The 23730-nt window shown below is 37.6% G+C and overlaps 1 protein-coding gene and 1 long non-coding RNA gene across 6 annotated transcripts in view; one reads left to right on the top strand and one right to left on the bottom strand.

The window, feature by feature from the left end:
* The window catches only part of LOC129349311 (uncharacterized), a 307367-nt gene that overhangs the window by 239179 nt on the left and 44458 nt on the right, over positions 1-23730 (top strand). The gene's annotated exons all lie outside the window — the stretch shown is intronic.
* The window catches only part of LOC111562565 (protocadherin-9), a 214735-nt gene that overhangs the window by 149206 nt on the left and 41799 nt on the right, over positions 1-23730 (bottom strand). For 2 of the 5 annotated variants that reach the window (XM_023261155.3, XM_023261170.3), the window contains exon 3: positions 9986-10087. The exons of 2 other annotated variants lie outside the window; for them this stretch is intronic. In XM_023261155.3, the coding sequence (XP_023116923.1) occupies positions 9986-10087 (102 nt within the window). Of the gene's footprint in view, positions 1-9985; positions 10088-11546; positions 11613-23730 lie in introns of those variants that run through there. One more of the 5 variants, XM_035944077.2, reaches the window with a different exon arrangement.

Below are 23730 nucleotides of genomic sequence, written 5' to 3'. Positions count from 1 at the left end.
AGTTAAAGTGCACAAAACTGCTGCTGCTTAAAAAAACTGCACCCCCTGCATTTCTTTCACAATAGCTGCATTTCACAGTGAAACCAGAAGTGCAAACATTACCATTACTTGACTTCGTAAAGCTTGCACAGTGGGGTACAGGCACGAATGGATGAGAAATGGTGCTTGGATGAAATAAATTTTATTATACGTGTGACCTAGTTAAAACCTCATAATAGCTTATACATATCAGTTCTACTGAGAAATACATTTATTTTTTTATTTTGTCGGAAAAGGAGAATTGTAGAATCAGTGCATCCCTACTTTAAACTGTCTAAATTACTGGATTCATAGAATTCATTGTCTCAAAACTATAAAAACAGCCCACTGAGGTATTTTTATATGTTTACTCCATATATATACTGAACTAAACAAACACCTTGCTGCATGTGTTCTGTTTGTTATTCATACTGTACTACTCTGCTGGGCATTTTGTTGTGACAACAAACTGATGTCCTCTCTGCAATTAGACAGTTAAAAAACAATGAGTAAAGGTGGAAAATTAGGTTGAACACACATATTTCCCACGAGAGTACCCTGCGATTCTCTGTTTCTTGTTTCCACAGCTCCAATTAACAGCTTTGGTACCAATTAGTAAAATCAAGCTTTCCCTGACAGAAACCCATGGGGCTATATGTGTCAAGAAGCAGTGCTTGAGCTGAAAAAAATAAGTTAGCAAAATAAGCGTAGATCTCAGTCAGGAATAATTGGGGCAATGGGGTTAAATATCTTTGTTCTGCGTGTTTTTCTTTCCTTCGGTTGTTATTTTACATGCGCAATAAGTCATGGCAAAACTGAATGATTTTCTGGTACATTTCAGTCATTTTTTTGGTTGACATTTTGACACCAGATTCAATTTTTTGCATACATGGTTTGCAATGCATTTCAAACTATTTCCTATAAATTAAATGGTAAAAGCACTATATGTGTAGCAGTTATCCTCCTCTTGCATTTTGTCTTCCACTGTCTCTCCCAGATTTATCTCCTCTTAAGCATCCTCTTAGGATAATGAGGGGTATAGCTGTAGATATGGCAGGAGTATCAATCTGAACTGCACAGACAACCTGCAGGCCTTGCCCAAAGCCAACATGTTTATTAGTATGCCAAGGATAACAAATGACTTAACATGCTTCTCTCTTTAATAACCTTGTACACCTACAAGACAACAGTAACAGAGATGCCACACTGAGTGCTCCTTAATTCAATTAAAAAAGCATGGACGATGAGCATGCCGTGTAAAAAGAAATCCTTGAGGCAGTGATAAACTTCTCTGCATTTCTGTGAAAGACACCAGATGTGCATTTTACGTGCATCTTGAAACAGAAGTGAGGCTGATTCAGGACCGGTGGAGTTACCCTTCAATAACATTCCTTGTTTTTCTATTGCAAATAATATATTAGTGCATTTTATACATATATATGTGTGTAAAATGTGTAGCTATGAGCCTTAGCTTGTTTCATTCTCTCTTTGCCACATAGTTGAATGTCAGGGTTCTAAGAATGGAGTCACTCAGAGGGTTTGGTTCAGACATGTCTTTGCTGTAAAGTGTGCTACATAATTTAATTAATTTCAAAATCTGTGTTTGTAAAGCATTGACTTATACACAATTCTCGGAGCCATTGTTTTCAAAAATAATTCATCACTTCAATCAGTAGTGGACAAAGAGTGATAGCGTACATCCTTGATCATTATGCTGGTGTCCTCAGAGATTCATTTTGAAACAGTGCTACAGTGCGCTTTTGTGTTCTTACACAGATTGGCATAACCACGTGTGACTCATTTCTATTCATAAACTCGATATGTAATATGGAGAGTGTCCAGAAGTTCACTGAGTGGCTTCAATATGGTTTCATAAGGACAGTATGCAAGCATAGAGTCGAGATTATGAATATACATATTTCCAACAACAACTGCTGTCTATTTTAATTAGGTATTCAAATTAAGGACAAAATTAGATTGACAGACAGACAGACAGACAGACAGACAGACAGACAGACAGACAGACAGACAGACAGACAGACAGACAGACAGACAGACAGACAGACAGACAGACAGACAGACAGACAGACAGACAGACAGATAGATAGATAGACATTTCAGTAGAGCTGCCAGCTGTAAAGCATACACCTTATGCTGCACAGGTTGTTTAGTAAATGTATTTCATTATTGCATATTCTTTGTTTGTGTGTATGTTTCTAGAGCTATATTGGCTGAACTTGGATTGAATCTGGAATAATTTTTTAAAACTTTGCTATATGACCCAAAGGGAGACCTAGAGTTATAAGGAAGCAGGGTAGAATTTTTTGCTATTTCTCATTATCTCTATAAAGACTTAAGGGCAATTCAAATGGAGTTTTTTTTTTTTTTTTTTTTTTGTGGATCTGCATGGCAGCTAGAGTTTGCAAGGATTTGCATGATATACATAGAGCTGGTCAGCTGTCCAATGAGGGCATGTGCAGACCCCTGTGTGGATGTCCACATGCACCCCCAAATTTTAGACAGCACAGACTGGCCACGCTGCAAGTGCCATTTGTGCATTTGCCAAAAAAGTAAACTAGATATCCGAATATATGTTCTGTATTTCCCATCCTCGCATTCCCTTTAAATGGTTGCACATGCTGTTTCTTTCTGAAATCAAACACATTTCATGTTCAAATAAATACAATAAACACAGGAGCTAGAAGGACATTATTGTTGTAGATATTTTGAGATGCATGAACTGACACTTGCCAGTTGAGAATAGGCTACATGTTCCTGACTGAATTGGATAGAGAGGCACAGAGGGCAAAACAAGTCTGGAACTGTTGTGAAGTAAAGGTCACAGATAATTAGGACGCTAATTAATATGTGACCCTGCAGTCTGACTCACTGGCCATCTACCATGGTAATAGTGCACCATGTTAGTTAATAATTTCAATGTAACCAAAGTATTTTCTCCTCGTTTCTCTCTCTGACACATACATGTGAACACAAAGGGGACTCGCAAGCATGAGTGACGGAGTGATAAAAAGGCTATTCACAGCAGTGGAAGTTGTTATATATCCCTTATAAAGACAGCCATAATCCAATTTCTGGATTTTCTTAACCTGTCCACACATATGCACTCTGCGTTCGTCCTACTTTCTCCATGTTTCTCCATAAGAGAAGTGTATACGAACCCAAGAACCTGGCGCTCTCGCTAATGTTCCTCCTTGTCAGAGACAAAGGGGTTTTAAGACTGGAGGATTTGGCAGCCTCTACCACTTGCAGGCAATATTTCAACCCATCCATCTAGCTAGGATAATAGAGTGTCCTTGCCTTTCAATGCCTAGAGGAGTGACCAGTTATCACAAGCCACCAGCTCTGTTGTTAATAAAACAGGAGATGGGAGGATCGAGTTGAGGAAGAGGATAAAAAGAAAAGAAGGATGAACAGACAAGGGTAGAGGAGAAATGGGTGCATTTTGTTTTGACAGACGCCTCGCAAAAGGTGAAGATGATCACGATCAGTGGTTACCAAGCTGGAAAAAGTTCTCTTTTGACATCTTAGCTTTGGTTTTCTGTGAAGATAAATTTTGCCCCATCGCATTTCTCCTCAGAGAGGGGTGGAGAAGTGAGGAGAGGGGAGATGAGAAGAATTGGAGTGGAGAGGTGGGGCAGGCAGTGTTAGGCTGATCTAGCTAATGGCCAAACTGACCTTCACAGAAAGTCAAATGGTAAGAAGAGTAAGTAGTGTGTCATACAAAGCCACTGCAGTTTAATCAAGGCTGTTTCCATTATGCCTGACCTCACCAGTGCCTTATGATTTTAGGCAAGTAGTTAAAATTTCATTGATTGCTCAGTATGTGTTAGACAACTGGAATCATTCATCTAATATAAGAAACAGCATAGATGATAAGGTGAGGACAAAAGAAAAGTGTGTGTGCAGCGCTCCTCTATTTTTGCATTGATACACAGAGAAAAACAGCTTGTATTATTCAGTAATTGCCAAATGTAAACAAATTAAGCTTTCCCAAGGCAAACTGTCTTGGCATAATTTCAGTTCTTTTAGCTAGCTTGTGCCGTACCATAACATGAAATTACTATAGTGTTTTCCCATCATGAATAGGGCATCAGCGCTCAAGTGGCAGAAAGGCTGACTAAAGCATAATAACATATAGAGGCAATATCATTTGGAATTTTAGAAGAAGCAGAACTGGTTTCATATAAAGTAAAATCACCCCAGGCCTTCTCGATTCTATCTGGTTTTTATCACATCTTTCCACTCTGCAGTCCGTGGAGCATTTCTCTGCTGTACCTGATTGAGACATAGTCTCAGGCAAACGCTCACAATGACAACTGCACCTCTCTTAGGATCACTGTTGAATCTCACCTTAAAGTCTTCCTGTCAACAGAGCCTGTAAAACATGCGGCAGTTTCCAAATCTGAATAGAAAAGCTTTGTTGTGGAAAATAACATTTCTGTACAAAGGCTACCGTGGTCTAGAATGACGATTTTCTTTTGCTTGATTCACACAAGGCTATTCGCAGTGTTGAGGCTTGTTGTGTACTGTGCCGCAATGCACTATTCAGAGTGAGGGCTCAGGGAAAGTTATTGTGACTAGTTAAAAATAAAAAAAAAAATAAAAAAATAAAAATCTAGGAAAATATTTCCTAAAAGATCCACAGTAAAGTCTGTTTTCTTCCATTTCAATTGGGGCCACTTTATTTTACTGCATCAAAATGATCTGTTCATTATTTTCTAAGCAATAGCAGCAACTAAAGAAAGTACAACAAAAAGAAAATTGATGAAGATACAAAGCTCAGATATATTAAGAAGCACTAATAGCAAGTAATCACATCAAAGAAAACCGTGTGATTAATACAGACACATACAATTACTAGCAAGATGCATCACACATCTTGCGACAGCTACAAATAGATGACTAAAGAAGCTGATATGATATTTCAAAATTTTAAACTTTGGGGTTTAATTATTTGAAACACTAGAAAACAGTTTCATGACATCTTGTTCAAACTGATACCATCATATTGATGTCTGAGGTCGCACATTTTTGGTTAAGAATAGTTTATCTGTAAGGATAGTGTAGTACATCTGGCCAACATGTTTACAGGTTTTTTGTTGTTTTTTTTTTGTCAAAAACAGAGCAATGGAAAAAAACCTTTCACAGTCTGAAAACTGATTTTAGATGAAGGTTACCAAGATGTTCAGCTCTCTCACTGCTGTGCATTTTACAAATCATATTTTAGGAAGCTCAGTGTGGTATTAGTGTAGCATTATTGGCTATTGTATTTCCAACCCCCCTCAAGTCTCTTTTCTCATCTCAGTTCATACCCAGATATGATTTAACACTCAATCACAGTCTCTTTCAACAGTCTAAATACTGTCAGCATTAATAGCTATGAGTATTTGCAGCATTTTGGTAATGTGATTTTCCAGCTTGGTCAATAAGCACATTTTAGAGAGTAATACATTTAACTTTTGTGTAAACCTTGTAACCGTATTCGACATTGGCTCATTTTCAGTCACCACAGTGACACCTATAAGGATTGTTTTTGACAACATGCAGAATGTCACCTTGGTATAGCAGGAACTCGCAAAACTGTGATGGTATGTGAATACTGGAAGCTCCCAGGGCATGCAATAAAACTCATAATCAGTGCAGAAAACATATCTGGTGAAGTTTCCATTACATTATACCCAACACATTTTGTTTCAGTCAGCAAACTGTCTAATTCTCATTTTAAATTTCCACTTAAAGATCTGTAATCTATATGAACCCTGGGCTATTTTCAGGGTAATTTCGCTACCTTTACTTTATAAGCTCTTATCTTGGCCATTATAATGGCTGGTTACACATGCTGAATCTCGTTTTTATCAGAGAATTCGAAACTATAGTCAGATTTTCCATTATTTGATATGGTAGTATTTGCTTATTTTTATATGAGCATTTATATCAAGGGGAAAAAATCGTTATGAAATGTTTTCACATGCATCTCACTATAAAATGCTGGCAGTAGAGGTGTTATTTCATAATGTGTAGGAAAGATTGTCTGCAATCTCAGAACCATGATCGTGGGATTCTCTATGACTTAAAATGTTAAACTGAAAAAATATATGCCTAACAGAAAAAATGCTATTGTGTTATTAACTGAACTGTTGATATATTGTAGCCTACTTGCAGAGGTGCATCATCGATGTTGTTCACCTCTACTTTCTTTTCATTGTTGGCTTAAATTATACAACAGCATTTCTAGACTCACATATCTTGTAAATAATTAGCTTAGTTTGGATCTTTCTTCAAACTCATATACCCGCTTTGCAACCCTGCGGATTCACAGTTATCATTGTTAAAATTAATTTGCAGCGCATTCTGCAATAATTAAACAGAAACTTAAACAAAAAATTAATTCCGATTAAACATGATGCATGTAAAGTTAAAGCTATGTTAAGTGAATGTAATTTATGTATCAAAAATTACCAAACAAAAGATGGCTGATGCTATTGTGCTAACCTTAAATTCACTAGAATTCAACTTGGGTCCCTTTTGTAATTTTTTTTGTTAGTTATACCTCTTATTGTCAGAGATTGATTAAAAAATTAAAGGTTGGGAAGGTGTGAGCCTTTTTTCAGCTTCGAAAAAGGGGTATGCCAGAAAAAATAATCAAGAACTGCTGCTGTAAGACAGAATAGACAAAGCACATCAGTCACTTCTTACTCATGACATTAGTCTTACTTTTTCACTCTTAGAAAAGAAGGATTTGAAGCTAAAGTAATATCTGTCTTGTATTGCAATGTTATTGGATATTATGAATAAAAAATGGACAATATGCATCTTAGTTAATTTTGTCCTTGAGGCCATACATAGTGAATGCTTTGGATCCCCCTCACACCAATATTTGAATACATTTGGAAACTCCAGTGGTCCAGACACTGGTAATGGATATACATGGCAGTAAATATATTGATCCATATGAGTCCAGGGACCACAGAGTGAAAAACCTCCCAATAAATCAATGGGACATATGCAGTCTATGAGGTGACTTTCCCAGTTTGTTAATGTGTTTATCCTGCCGCAAAAACAACTACTCCGAAGGCTGCAATTTGTTGTGTGTTGTGACTAGTTTACAAGATAAACCAAGTCTCCATTCCTATCCACATGATGTTTGAATAAACCATAAATGAAGAAAAGCTGCCTGTGTGGCCAAGGATTGCTCAACAACCAGCCCAAGGACTTACCAACCGTGGGAGGGAGCCAGCTGTGCCTTTTCACGTTAGCTCTTGCCACTCTCCCAACCCCTCCCTCGCCACGCAACAACTCCCTGATGCACTCCGAATGACAGAGGAAAGGAAATTATCGAACACCAATACAATAAAGCTGTCTGGTAACTTAATAGGGCTGCTGAGTAGGGGCACTGCGGCCATCTTGCTTTGAGGCGATAATGAGAGTCATCATTCCCTCTTGGGCTGGAAGAAAAGGGGCCTCCTCAGCGGCGGTGGTGTGTGAGTGTACATGTTTGAGTGTGTGTGTGCGCATGCGTGTGCTAGTCTTCGAGTTTCTTTTAGTCCGGTGAGGCCCAATAAGCAAACAGCACAGTGCTTTAACAAAGCCAGAGAGATATCCCACTGAATACAGCTCCGGAAAGATCTGTGAGAAATTCTGTTCATTAAATCAGGCTAAAGTCCAGATATTGACTTTGTGGGCTTTGGGGAGACACAAAACATAGACTGTCCCATATATCATATTACAGGTCCCTCAACCATTTATATGTTTGGGGAATATGTCTCAGGTTAATAAAAGCTGTCTTTCAGCAAAGATAAAAGTAGCATTTGTTAATAGAACTCAACATGAATTGTTGTCTAATAAGAGAAGCGGCATTGATGTATTTGCACAAGCAACAGCGCACTGTGTTACCAATGGACTGGTACTCATGAGAATCTTTTATCAAGCTTTAAACAAAGGGCTCTTCTCCTGTTTATTTAAATTACCAGTGGGGTTTCCATTTAATGAAATCATACAAATTGAGAAACACTGTCTACGAGCAGTTTTGTGGACATTAAAGGAGATCCTAAGGGACACCGTTTTAGATATTTACATGTTGAGCCACTGCTTCTGTAGTTCTTTAATAAGCATTGTGACATATTGCATGGGACATCAGTTTCTCAACACTACAGTGTGGATAGGGGCTGACTGTGGACCATTATGGTACGACTGCTCGGTTCTAGCTTTCACTCCCAGCCCAGTACACTGTGAGTTGAACACAGTTGAACATGGTCTGAGGAGAGGACTGTGTGGAGGGGCAGGAGAAGGTAGCAGGCGGAAGTCAAAAGGCATTTTGTGCTCGCAGCCATGGATGTATTAAGCAAAGGATGAGGTGGCAAACATGGCAGGCCATTCATTTCAAAGAGAACTGCTCACACATTTGCATACAAAGAAAAGAAGTTTCTAGCTCCCATAATGTATGCACATTGGAATCTTTGACTCCCCTCTGCATCAGCTGCCCACACAGGAATGACACAGAAATAACTCTTGGTGACATTTGCAATGATTCCAAGGGTTCCAGTGTCATGCCAAGGGACTGTTTGACCTGCCGACTGTGCTGACCCCAGCTACAGTATAAAATCGGTGCACAACACAGCAGTGTACCTGAGGACTTGATCTCTGCCCAATGGGAGTTTGGGTAATAGGGACTACGCTGTGTTTGTACTTCTGCCTTGGTAGCTTTTCCCATTTGCTGATGGTGAACCCAAGGGTGCACAGCAAGCAATTAAAATTTAATGCAGGGAAAACAAAGAGTACAACTTTTGTGAACATTACTACATAAATAAAAGCCTTTTCTTCCCTTCTGGCATTTATTTAAAAATGCAAATATATGAAGTTACCAATGCCCTCACGATATGTGGGGCAAAGTAAAATGCATTGATCAAAAATGTAAGGGGCAACTGATATGCTTTTTTTGTTTGTTTTTTAGGGTAACTAGACATATCTCCGTCACATCCCCTAGTAAGTCAGTCTTGTCTCTTGTAAAACTGAAAAGTAGTGTTTGAAAACATGCCTGGTAAAGCAAAGTTGTATCATTTGAAACTGCAGCAAAGAAAAAAGCATTCAAATCAATAACCCCTTATGGATTCACTAATGTCTGAGCAAAGTCCTTGATCTCAAGGTTCAAGCTTTTGATGGAATATTCCACGCACACAACACAGATATCATGAAGAAAAGATGCGTATAGATATAGATGGACAGAAAAAGATACAGTAGATAGAGCAGCTGCTACAGAAAACTCCTCTACTACCACTGTGTGAAGAATAATACAGAGTGATGAGTAAGGAATGTACAGATAGCAAATTATTTCTGCATCATGAAAGGGCAAAAATAAATAAACTTGGCACTGCGGTTTGCAATGGAGGCAGAATATGGTTAGAGTCCAAGTTTACATAAACCCCCCGCCCCATGTTGATATACTGTAGTTGATAACAGAGAGTAAGAAAAACTGACATCATTAAGATTCACCAGTGTGCAAGCAAAGCAGCACAAGCAAACCTCCTCCAACCCCCAGATGACTATCAAGCACTGTGTTTTCCAAGCATGGAGGTAATGAGACAAATACTTATTACTCAAGTAAAAATGGCATAAATATTAGCATCGCATTAGGCCTTGAATTTAATGATGTTGTAAGTACAATATGTCACTGTTACTCAGAGGCAAAACATACGGTATTTAAACATCGTACAGAGAAAAAGGAGAAAATGTGAAGAAAGCACAGCCTATTCCAGTGAAGCGTCTCACACAGAAGCATGCCTAAGCAAAGGATGGAGGCACGGATGAGAAAATGGGACTGAATCTGACAAATCATAACTGAGCTTAACATGCCACTGCATGGAGTGCTGAAGTAAAATGGTGTACAGCGACTTGTATTAGGTGAATCGAGGGTGATCGTTTAGTTAGAAATGGGACCATCAGTACTCACTAAAGGGGTGCAAGGTGTCCAATATTCAGGGTTCAGCTCAGCTCGCGGACGAAGGTCCAGATATTCAGGGTTCAGTTCAGTTCGGGCACGAGTTAATGTTCCCTTCACGGAAGATTGAAAAAGAAGTCTGTTAGAGTTGCTTGTTTATCTATGGCCTGGATGTCATTTATACAGGTAGTCTAAAGAAGATGTAACAGTTTTAAGAGCCCACAAACCCCAACATGGGGAAATTAAACACAATAGCAAAGTATAATACTTATCACACACTAATCATTTTTAATAAGCCTATTTTACGGTCCTCAAATGAACTTGACTCTGTACTGTCTTTATTTAATGGCATTAAGATACATCATTAAGGAAACTATTTATAGTAAAGCAACAAAATCAACATTTCATAATGAATTTTCAACAGGAATTTCTCCAAAATGAAGAGCAAATGAGGTTAGAATCTACTTTTCCATTCCTGAGGCCCTGTGCCCTAAATGACAGGCCAGTGGAATGGACTGAATCTGCTGGGCCCCATGAGGTCTATGATGTATACTGTAATTATCTGCTGATTCTCAAAATGGCTGTGTGTAATGAGGCTATGCTGCATGAAACCCCAGGCATAAATCACTGTCTTTAACTGACTTCCAGATGACCAACAACAACACACAGAGCAGAAGCAGAGAGAAAAGAAGAAATGGGTTATCTGGGCAGCAGTGCTATATAACATCCAACTTGTGCTTCTTATCAGTGAAGGCCATATTGTTAGCCAAAGTTGCTTCCTTAAGACAGTTTCCTAAAAATAGTCGACTCACTTGCACTTATTCTGAGTTATTTCTCTGTTTATAGCTTGGCTACCAGTGTACTAGCTGCTCACAGCTTTATTTAGCTATGCAACACAGGTGGAGGCTATTTTGTTGATGCTGTATTAGACTCAACTATGTTGAATGGCAACACGCCAGTCAGCCTGTCTGACTGTCTGCTGTCACTGGCATGAAACTGCCTCCATAGCCTGACTCATGCACGCAGTCATAAACAGCTACCACCCCCACCACAGTACACGCACATACTCACACATTTTGAACATGAACCCAGCAAATCGTTCCTATGTACATGCAATCATTTAAAAGTGTATTCAGGATACACAGAATTGAGTGAATGCTAGACATGTACAGTTCAATCAGATACAACATTATAATTTCTTGAGAGACGTGCCTCCAAAGAAAATTATGAGACTTTTTTTTTTCTTTTGGTTGGAGCATTGTCATCAGAGAACACTGGTGCAGGTGCTGCATCAATTATTTTTGATTACCACTACACATTTAACTTGGAAAAGAATGCAAAAGACACTTGAAAGTTGTAAATGGGATTTATTGTACAGTTCAGAATGAGAAATCTGAATGAGCTACAATTACCTTTTTGTGAATCTCCTGCAAAATCATTCTATGTACAAATTCACAATCTCAGTTTGAAAATTAACCAGTGAAACAACAACAAAAAAAAGGCATTAGTGTGGTTAAAAGATATAAAGCATCAAGCTGAATAAAATTAGGTTTCGTTAGAGATGGAGGGTGTCCTCATTACATTACCATCACTGTCTTTCTGATTTGAGACTCCCACAAGCCTGTTCACTTGTTGCTGCCTGTATGAAAAACAAATGAGAGAGTTCATTTAATTAGCAGTATAGTTCTTGAATATGAACATGATTAATTGATTGGCCAACAAGCATCGATGCAGAGTGCCATTAAAAAAACATGTGCACACTTTAAATCTGCAGTGCGCACTTTAAGATAGCTGAGCATTTTGCTGTGCCACTGTTTACCTTGCTAATAGAGTCCAAACAAATACTGAATATTTTAACTCTCACTGCAGTGAAATTACTGCAGAGACATCTTGGATTGTATAACATCGCACAGATGTTTCTCTGTTTGTTACTTCGTGAAGAATTTATGGTTCTTGTATTAGCAACATTGAAAATCTTTCTTAAAGACATTACCTACACATCAGAAATCTCCAAAATATTGACAGGGGCATTTTACAGAATAGGTGCATCTGCCTTTGGTTAATTTGTGACATTACTTCTGCTATGAGGTTGCAGTTGCTGCACAGACAACATGTATATCTGTCCATCATGTATTGGTAAATAGTTAAGGCGCAAACCTAGCCTATGAAATTAATATGCACTCCTTTTACCCAAATAACATTAATAATGAACTCTACTTTGGAAACTTACACAGCAAAAGTTAGACTCACATAAGAACTGTCCATTTAACATTGTATCCTCCATGATTCACACATGTTTTGTACTTCCATTAGCTCATAGCTTAAGTTAAATTAACACTAGTTTAGCCAAAACTAATATTAGTCACATGTGGTAAAAGTTATAAAAGCAAACATTAATGTATGCAATTTTCTTTATGAATATTTTGCTCATTTTGAATCTCTCACAAGCTTATATTTCAACACATTAATTCTGTAACTGCCATAAAACCTTGGAGCATTAAGCTAATAGACATACTGGTCTTAAATTAAAATTTGCTTACCATGATCCCTGAGCAGACATCAGTGAGCTCTGCTGGCCCTGCTTCTGTTCTGTCTGATGTGCGGTGGAGAAAATAGGGCTGTGCTTTGAATAGTTAGGGCTCATCCATTTAAACCAGCAACCGCGGGCGCACAAAATAATTGAGGGGACATTTTTGAACACTTTGTCTACATAAACTGATACAGTTTTCTTACCCTTGCAGCCAGTGCAACGGCCAATGGTGTGTTATTTATACAGGGGTTGTGTTTTTTTTTTTTTACCATGGCATGCATGGTAAAATCCAAACTGTGTATAAAGGTTGCTATTATTCTGATAAATGAAGATGTGTAGGATGTGTATTATTTTTACCACTGGGATAAAATCAGCATTCTATTAAAATGTGCCAGATCATTTAAACGAGAAACTTTTCACGCAACCCTTTGCAAATTCCTCCAATTATTGGATAAAGACAAGGGAAATGGGTGAAAAGGGGTTGAGCAATACTCTATCTCATTATGCATCATCTTAATATATTCTACTTGTCTGTCAATCTAATTAATGGCAGTCCTTCTCCATAAACCACCCAGAATGTGAGATTATTTATTAGTACCAGGGCATTTATCACCAGTGTGATAAGTGACAGAGAGAGGGGAAGTGAGAGCTGGCAACATTATAATTGATCATTTTTCACTCCACATAGTCAGAGTGATTGTGGTAAATCCTTGGTTGCAGTGTGCGATACTGTCAGCGCTGACAACAAAAATAAGGTACATGAGTAAAGCAGGTTATTGAGATTGACTGAGTGCTAGCAGTGACGTGAGATGTTGATACACTTTCCATTACCTGAAATGGAAAAAAAGTGGAACATTTTATGTCCAAATATTGCAGATCATTAAAGTTATAGTATTGAGGAGTCTACTTTTGCATACCATTTTTTTTTCTTTATTTAACGCTTTCTCTTCATTTAACTTAAATTAGCATTAAAATTAATGTTTGGATCTCCTAATTCTTGCAGTCTGGTGACTCAATGTATAAAAACAAACAAAAATAAACACAATGTTCAATCCAAAAATCACTGATAAATGACAAACAGTGATGTAGATGATTATTTGGAGTAAAACTGATTCGGGTTCCTATTTCCTGAATGGAGAGTGAGGCTGAAGAAACTGAGGTTAGAATGACTGACAGGGAGTCCCATGTTACAAACACTCCAGCAATTTACAGGGTTGCAGAAAAAACGAAAATTAAACGAGCAAAGCATTATAGAAACAGCCTGATTTTTTGGTCTTTTTGGGATTAGAGGTGCTAAACTACATTGCAGTTCAGTATCAGCTGAGGAATACATTTTCACGTGGTGATAAACTGATCTCCTCGTGTCGGAGAAGGGGCAATAATCACAAGTGAACAAGAGCGTCTCATGTTACTGTGGTAGAATACACAGTACCTCCTTTGTTTACTGTGTGGTTCATGACGCAGAGAAATCATTGCCCAATTTAACAACAAGTTCCTGTAAATGATAGATTAGACAAGGAGCCACTTTTGACCTTGGTTGGACAGCAGGAGTAGTTTCACAAGGCAGGGGCATGAACCAGCCGCTTCAGGGGGTATATACACTTCCACATGAAAAATCTTCTCAACACAAGCACATTTATACATACAATTATGAATTGTTAGACTGATTGCCTGACACTGCCAAAAAGTAATTCCACATTTTTTGAATAGAATCTTTCAGAATACATGATTGGTTGAACAATATCTGGGTCAATATATAATTGCGGGACTTTCTGTAACATAGTTGACAGGTTTCATAGTTGACATTTTTGCTATTTTCAGGCCTAAAATCAACATGGCCGCCTATAACCAAACACCACATGGCATTTTTACAGAAAGATTCTTCTAAAATTAATTATTAATAATAATAATAATAATAATAATAATAATAATAATAATAATAATAATAATAATAATAATAATAATAATAATAAAATGTGATATATATTAGCTAATTAATTGGTTGTTATCAAATTGGGAAAGTTATTTAGTTGACATTTTAGTGATATCTAGTAATTTTTTATTCATAAGTGATTGTTTCCATAATAAATAATTATGGAATTTGTAAAGACATGATCATAATGAACATAAAAAACATTAGTTTTTTTTTTTAACTTTTAATAAAAATGTATGCAAGATATATCCCATGGACTTGAAACGTCCCTCAGTTATATATTGACCCATCTGCTGATATCAATCACACCCTTACATGTAAATTTCTATACCTTCTTAATTTGTGTAGGATTGCTGGCGGTTTGGAGCCTGGATCCCAGCATGCACTTGACAGGGGATAAAATGTTTCAAACATCAGCAGATAATATTATTCATATCTAATCTCAATTTAAAGTTAGTATTTTACCAAAACTACAAGTCATATAACTGTGAGAGGAAAGTGGAGCATTCAACATACTGCAACTAGCTTTTAAATTCTCAAATTCGCACAAATAGGCACAACAGAGAACTATACCACAGGCCATTAAGAAGTTAGAAACTTTGGTCTTTTGCACCATAGAGTATGACCTATGAGCATTATAGTCACGCCATGCAACCTGCTAGTTTGGGAGAAATACACAACGCAGTTTTAGAGATTTAGCTCTTGCTCTTTTGGAAGCTGACCGTACTTATTTACTTGTTACACTGGACAAAAGCATTGCATAGCCAAAATTAAAGTACATGTAAACTTAAATTAGTGTAGAAAACTCCATCTGAAGTAGAAGTAAAGCCCTTTGTGTTCTTTGAAACAGCTAAAACAGAAGAAGCAAAGGATCTGAGGGGCCTTTATGGTTTATAGATTAAAGACTAATGTTGCTACACTGTTAAACCTGAAGAAAATGAATTTTAATGACCAACATGTAGAAGTAAGAATAACAACATACACCTGAAAGCCTCAGAGAAACTATAAAGCTACTCTGCAGAACTTGTCTCGATACTGTGGGCTGAGAAGATGAGTTTCATTAGGGGGATAAAATACACTTTAATTAGCTTTACCATTAGTCTAGCCCTGCCAAGCCTTCCGAGTCACAGCAGACCTTTAATTCTGTTTAATTACCTTAGAGATACCAGTGTATGCACTCTTCCTTGACATCACAAGACAACATTCATTTCTCAACAAGTGTTGTGTGTGTGTTTGCTGCTCGGAAAAGAACATGATGTTTATCTTGTGACTGGCGGCAGGAATCATGAGGGAGAAACGACACTTTACTTATTACAGTTTGTGGACGACTTATTCAAGCAGTTTTTCAATGATTACTCATTTATTTAGCCATTCATGTGTTTATTTATTAACTAATCTCATCAATACATCAATGCAATTACTATGTTGCATAGACAAATAAGGCGATTTGATTAAAAAAAAAAAAAAAAAAAACATAATAAATTGGAGGACTATTCCAAAACTGGCGGCCGAAAAGAAAACCGTAGATCGGTCGGAACAACTAAAATATGACATTGAGCACATTCCACTCCTAGTAGTGTTAATATTAACACTTACAGCACGGTAAAATCAATCACAGCATCATCTGACTTGTCTCTGGAAATTGCCCACTATCGGTTAATATATTACGGCCATAATCACCCTGCGCTGGCATGGCTGTCTCCTTCTTAGCAGCCTGCTGACTTACAGTCAGAGCTCTGGTAATGTAAATGAGCCCATAAAGTGGCCCTGTGTGGGGAATTTCCCTCTGGACATCAGACTCAGATCAGCTGAGCAGTGCTGCTGCTTATTCCACAATGCAATCCTTTCTTCATACAAAGTAATTAGATTTAGCTGGGGTTATTTTTCATTGCTTGTTTGCTTCTTCTTCTTTCTTTTCCTTTTTTTAACATTTTGCCTGGACTTCATCAATGGAAAACAAAATAACAAGAAAAAAAGAAAAAGACTATACAACGGATAGGGGTGGAAGAGTCAGAGTGCGCAGTGCAAAGGAAAATAGAATGAATGGGTGGAAATTGGTGATGATTAGGAAATGAGAACACGCAAGAGGGTGCTCCTAACTTATTTATATTAAGCTGTTGAGATGGCTAGGCAAGAAAATCTGTGATTATTATTCTTTGATTTGCAAAGCTACGCCGTGATTGGCCCTTCCTTTGGTGGCGGCATTAAACTTTATGTTTATGGGTCCCAGTGTTAAGCTCATTTCCACGCTCCCCATTCCACACACTAAGTATTGACATTCCATTTAAGTTGACGATAGTGAGGAGGGTATTTTATGACATAAATGTAATGGAAATGCACGCGGCGAGTTTTGCAGTAAAAAATATCACCCAATTACAAGGACATCTTTGCATAGTTGCAGAGTAAAGAAGATATGCATGATGCACCTCTGCTTTGTTCAGAAAGAACAAAGGGAAAGGGATTCATCTCAGCCCTCCGCCCTTCCGCTCTCTCTGTTGTATAAAAACACATACAAAGGGAATATTCTCTAATGAAAAGATACATCATGAATGTGTGCGTGCCGACAGAAATTAATGTCGAGATTATATTTTGATATGATAATTAATTACACAAGTTTAAAAGTGCCCCTGCCAAATGTAAATTAACACAGATGCAACATCTAAAGTGTGTTCAGAGAAGGGGGGGGAATAAATAAATGAAATACTCTGCATTGTTAACATGGTTATTCAATGAAGGTGCTTTGTGAGCGAATGGAAAACAAATTAGGTTAAAGTCTTGTGACAAGATAAATAAAACCATGATCAATTAAGTGGTTGAAAAAGAGGGCAGTCCAGCACTCAATGGGAGCAGTCTTGCTGTTACAGTTTAATTCTTGAGCCACAGAGAAGCATTGATTCCTCCTGGCACCCTGTCCTTGTCATTACAGTCGATGCTGAGGCCAGCCCAAACCATTCTCAACAACCGCTAATGGGCTCAAGGAATTCAGCCGGACTTGTGGCAGAATTCTAATAAGCAGATTTTATGAATTTGGAGTGCAGGGACTAGAAGGCAGAATGCTGCACGGCGTCCAGAGAACACAGCGAATGCATTACCAAAACAATTCTCTCCCATTACTGCACAGTTGGAATTGCCTCTGTTCTAAGATGCTGAAATGAGATCAAGGTGATGGAGGGGGGGTCAGCGTTTTCTGATGAAACAGGTTGCAAGAGGAACTTCACTGAACAAACATTTCAACCGTGTAAAAAGCTGTTTCCTTAACTATCTAAGTAGCAAAACTAATATACGACATTCAAGTTCAGCAAGAAAAGTTCTTTTTTTATCTCTTTATTTTTCTCTCTCTGCCCTTCATCTATTGTGTGAAAGCATCTTTCATCTCTCAAGTGTAGGACTTCATCGCGCTTAGGGTCTGTCTCTGGTTCTGGCCTCAGAATTGTGTTATCCAGGGAGTTCTCCCGGAGGACCGATGTACAAAAGGAGAAGAAAGTTGTTGCAGAGCAGCACTTTTCTCTGAGATCAGATGGTGGTCACTCTGTTGTGTGCTTCCCTGACATTCATTTTCTTCGCACTGAGTGGTTTTTGCTCACTGCTTTTGAGCTTCTTGTAGCTTAAACTGTGCTATAGGTATATAGATATATGTTGCTTGACTTGGCGTTCATTTTCTAACACTTGGTAAGACATCGAATCCACCACGACATACAGATTAAACATTATCTTTGTAGGTAGATTTTATAGCCAGAATTGTACTTTGTGTTAAAATGGTGCACTTGAAATAAAGCTGTGGTTCTTGTGTCATACATGCTGTGCTTCAATGCTGTGCTGTGCTGAAATGTCACCAAAACAAAGGTCTGATTTGCTGTTTCGGTTGTGAGGATCAGACCAAAACCTGTTCCTCTATTCAAATCGAGATCTTATGCATCATTGAAAACCAATTTGTTCAAGTTTAACATAAACAAGAACAGAAGACCGGTGATCTTATGGAATCTGCTGAGAGACGGATTGATAGAAACATAACCGTCTGTTTTGTTATCGGAGCAGCAAGAGACAGATTTTTCATGCAGCTCCACAGCCATTCTTACAAAACGTAGATGCTGTCTGTCTCCCTGCTGTATGTTTCTATCAATCTGTCTCAGTCTTTGTTTCTCCGTCTAGTCAAAAGTTCTTTGTTCACTTTGGAACTAGTGCTCTGCTTCAAAAGAGCTCTGTGAATTGAAGAAGCCGTTACAGTAAAAGTGCTGCATTTAAGTCAACTGAGCATTCCCCCTCGAGGCCAGGCAATGTTTTCACTCATATAAGTCCAATATACCGACTTTCAGTGCCGCTCCACCCCACCCTATTAAACTCTAACTCTGGACAATGAAAGGTAGAATAGTTGTAAGAATTTAAAGAAGCCTAAATCCACAGAACCCCAATACTGTGTGAGTCACAAAGAAAAAAAAAGGCTATTACCTGGTATAGAGTATGAGCTGTATGGAATAAGAGACATTATTCTCTAACCTCCAAGCTCTCCATGAGTCCATTACGTTGCTTCATTTCTGATGGGAATTCTTATGTTCCTGAAAATACAGACTCACAAATTTGAATCCTGTACAGCCAGGTAGGACACAGTGTACGTACGAGCTGAGTGGCACCTTCTCTTATTCTGTGCCAACTCTTGTACATTTTTAGCAACACTAGCAAGAGTGCAAGGCTCCAAGGATGGCATTGTCAGTTTGAGGTACAGTGCTGCAGCTAACAGGCTTTTAAAACTTAGCACTAAACAAATGAGACAAATAGCCTGATATAACATGAAAGACTCCAAATTTCTGAGGCCTCAGAACCTGCCAGCATGTTTTGTTTGAAAGGTTTGAAAGGTTATAGTTTCAAACTCATAAAATGACACCATTTTGTCAGAGCCAGAAACGGTAAAACCAGAAAGAATTGACAGATTGTTAACTTTCAGACGGTCCTTGAGTGATTCATGTATGACGGGCCATTCCTTTGGAAAAATTGACTAAATCTGAGCTAAAAATTGTGATATCTCTTAAAAATCCCTTCATTCTACATATCTCATTTAAAATTTCCAAATACAATCAAATACTTGAGTAAAAAAGGCTTAAAAACAATAAAAAGAAGAGAAAGGTGGTTGGTAGGTTGTCGGAAGATACATACAGCATGAAGAAATGTCTTCTTTACAGTTGATGTACAGAGCAGTGTGAAAACACCTGTTTGTAAAAATGCAAATAGATAAATATCTATTGCATGTGGAGCCCTCTGTTGTTGTTTTTTCCCCAATTAGTTACATCATGGACACTGTGTGTGTTGTGAAACAGTTTTTTTTTTCCAATTTTCTTTAGATTTATGACAATATTACTATGCTATAGAGAACAAAGACATTTTTGAGTTCTCTCAACTCCCTACATTGATGTGGAAAAAATGAGCCCACAGTGAGTAAAAATGTAACAGGAGCAAAAACAAAAGTGTCCAGAAACTGTGTGGCATCGAGAAACAGAACTGCATGCAAGTTGCTGAAAAAGTCTCATTTGTAGTATTGCTTATGCTATTTACATTTGGTAAAAATGCCAAAAAACATTTGCACTTTCATGTATTACTTTACAAAGCAAGTGCAAATATTGCTGCAACTGCTTCACAAGTGATTGGCAAACTCACAGAATAGTATTTGCCATTTGCTCAACTAATGCACACAAGAAAACGTAAAATACCAGGAACAAAACAATACAAGTAGTGAAATGTAAAATTAAAAGTAAATAAATAAAAAAGTAAAAATGCAAATAATAACTTAGAGAAACAATTATTAAATCAAACTCCCCACAGAAAAATAATAATTTAATAATACAACCAAAAACAGTGTTTTATTACAATGGCAAAATAAAATAAAAGTAATACATTGAGCATTAAAAGCACTGAGTACAACACCATTTGAGTTTTAAAGAATTCTAAATATTATAATACACTACATCAAAGTCTTAAAAGATCAGTCCATGTTTAAAAATAAGAGTATTTTCAGCTTTTCTGAAATCCTCTAGAAGAGCGTTCCAGCAGCTTGGAGGTTAATGACTGCAAACAGCATCACGGGATGTTTACCCCTGTAATTTTTGGAACAGCAAAACAGAGAAGTGGAGGAACTGAGGGGCCGTCATGCTTCATAAATTAAAAGCATTTATCATCGATACTCTGGTGCAACCCATGACCATGTAGTGCCTTATAAAATATTAAATGAATTTTAAAATCAATGAGAAAGCCAACAGGCGACCAGTATGAAGACTTTAAAACTGGTGTATTGTGTACTCTCCTCCTGGACTTAGTCAGCACTCGTGAAGCACAATTCTGGATTAATTATAACTGATTGATTGTTTTCGGCAGCAGACCAGAAAAAAGAGCATTACAGTAGTTTAGCCTCCTAGTTGTAAAAGCCTGCATTAGTCTCTTGTGTTGCTTAGAGAGAGAAATGGCTTCACTTTGGAAGTGTTCTTCAATAGATAAAAAGCTGTTTTTGTGGCACCCCACACACAAGCCTTGAAATTAAGATCAGAGTCTAAAATCACTCCAAGGTTTCTTGCTCCATGGCTTGGGGTGAATCCCAGTGTTTTTAGGAGGCTAGTTTCTCTCTGAGCCTTTGAACCAATGTTCAGTATGTCTTTTTTATCCTGGATATGCAGTAATAAAAAGGCATTTATATCTAAAACAGATTAAAAAAAAAGTGAGATTCATGAGCATTTGAGGCAAGCTGTGCCTACACTTGTGACTGTAACATGCTACAGTGTGTGTATTACTGGTTCCACATGTCCTTTACAAGCATCTAGCCTTATTAAACCAAAGCAGATATCATTACAGAATCCGTTGTTGTGACCGCTTTGCAATGCACATGCTGTACAAATGGTGGACACATTGCAGCTTAAAGTTAAAATCTCTTTGGGTTAACGGCTAAATATTGTATTGTACTTTGCAGATGCGTTTAAATATTCAAAAAACAATGAAATCTCTTAGTCGTGTGTGCTCCCAGTTGACTTTTGGTAAAAATGTGCCACTCTTGTTAATGCTCCTCTCTGCCTCCCTCTCAAAAATCATGAAATAGTAATAATATCACTGTGAAATTTGCTATTGGAAGCAGTTATTTTAGTCTGTGGTTTTCTTTTATCAGGCACTAGTCACAGCTGGGCGCCGAATGTAAGGCACATACCGACATGATCAGACACAAAGTCTAACCATCAGACACTGATAGTCAATTAAAATTTCATCAGCTGGTTGAAGAGATTCCTGAAGTTGTCGCTGTCAGCATGTTGAACGCTGTTTGAGAATGTTTATGTTGATGTTCCACAGCATTACAGCTGACGGTGTGAAAAAATATCCCTATTTTTCAGCACTTTTCAACAGTTGTGGTGTGTTGGGTGGTCAAGACTTAAGCCTTCATTTCTTTATTGGTGCAGTTGCAATGAGATTAAGAACAGAGCTGCAAAAAAGTCATGATGCTCATGTGTTCTCAGTTCTTCTCTAGTAAAAAAGAATTATTAATATCGGCCATTTTGCTTTTTTAAGCTCCCCTGATATACATTGCTGTACTTAAAAAAGTAGCTGCATAAGTCCAGTGCAGTTCTGTTCACATTTTCCCAACCAAAACGCAAAGTCAATATTGTATTTAACATTATTTGTTTGTCTATTTTGTGTCATAATCCCTTTACACGCCAAGAAAATAAAGGTTGCTTGATGCCATTCATATGTACAAGGCTTTAGTTGTTGTGTCTGTTGAGTGAACAGGCTATAAGTACAAAATGATTGCAGCAAGCTGACAGTTATAATGTAAATCCGTTAATATTTTACTTGTCTGTCAGCCATAAAATATGTCATTAACCTGTCAAAATACTTCTGAATCACTGCCACAAAAGTCCGATGTATGCTTCTTTTGGTGAAATTATGTTAGTGTATGGGGAGGGCTGTATTTTATTTATTATACAGGAACGAAACTTAACCCCTTTCTCAAAAAAAAAGAATAAAATAAAAAAATTCTTCACCCCGTTTCCCATTCAGCTTTGAAAAATAAGGTACATTGTAACTTAGAACTCTGTATGTATGTTTATTTGAAAATATATCCTCCAGCATTTTCTGTAAACACCACAAGTTTACTAGTGAGATGCAAAATGAGACGCCTTGAGAAACTTTAGTAAAAAGAGAAGTAATCCAGATTGGAAACATTACTGTCGTTTTGGGTTTGCATATGCAATTCGCTCCCCTGTGTTGACATCAAGGTAAAGTTAGAGGAAGGTGTTCTTCCAAACTTCAGTTTTTGAATTGCAGACTGAACGGATTTATGTCGCTCTCAATGGTCTTTCCGTTCTGTTTTGAGTACAGAGCATCTCTAAACAAGGTCAACAACTAAGAAAGCATTCTTATAGGTGGAGATGGGCGGCATGCTCGCTGTTGTGTATTCAAATGAGACACTCAGGGGGTTCATTATCCTTGTTGATTTAACAGTTTCTCTAAGGACTCGCACCTGTATCTCAACATAAGGTATTCTGGTTATGGTGAAGTATTTGAAAAGAAAACCTTTGCTTTTGTGTTCTTTAGTTATGTCAACATCCACTGCGACTCAAAGTGGTGCACAAATATCTAACAAAAAAAACTCAACAGTACCTAACATCACTTAGTTCCATTGGATGGCTACAGTTAGTTTTTGTTCATGTGAATCTATTTAGTTACATTTAACAAAAATGTTCTAATTGTGTTGAATTTGAGTTGGTTATATTTGTTTATGTAAACTTGAATGCAGTGATGTTATTTTCATTCATATTATTTCAGTTTTATTCCACGGACACATTCCTAGAACACACTGTACCAGCAGCACTCTGTGTATAGTTAATTAAATACAGTGTGTATTTATCTGTGTGCACTATTTCTCATTTTCATGCAGAATACAGTACGGTGGCATTAAAAAAATATCACTAGAACGGCAAACGCTGTAGTTGAAATTAAACAATGAATATGCAGAAGATGATATAAGGTGGAACTAGTATCTGATGCAAAGTCATTTTCTAACCTTTGAAGCTACGTTAAGATATTGAAGGTTGAAATTGAGTGCTCGTTATTTTTATATATTACAGATAAGTATCTTGTTAACCAGCCTCCAAGGTTTGAATGTCAGAAATACCTAATTTACCGTAATTAAAACACTTTCTTGTATCAAAGGAGCATCTGTCAGCCTCATCTGTGGGTTGCAGTGAACCCTTTCCTAATGAATATGTAAATCAACAGTGAACCTGAAAGAATCAACCTAAAGCCGCGGGCCAAAACCAGCCAGTGATA

The sequence above is a fragment of the Amphiprion ocellaris genome, chromosome 1, assembly GCF_022539595.1.
Source record: "Amphiprion ocellaris isolate individual 3 ecotype Okinawa chromosome 1, ASM2253959v1, whole genome shotgun sequence".
Lineage (NCBI taxonomy): Eukaryota > Metazoa > Chordata > Actinopteri > Pomacentridae > Amphiprion > Amphiprion ocellaris.
Note: the sequence above shows the minus strand (reverse complement) of the source record. Positions and strands in the feature narration are given on the sequence as shown.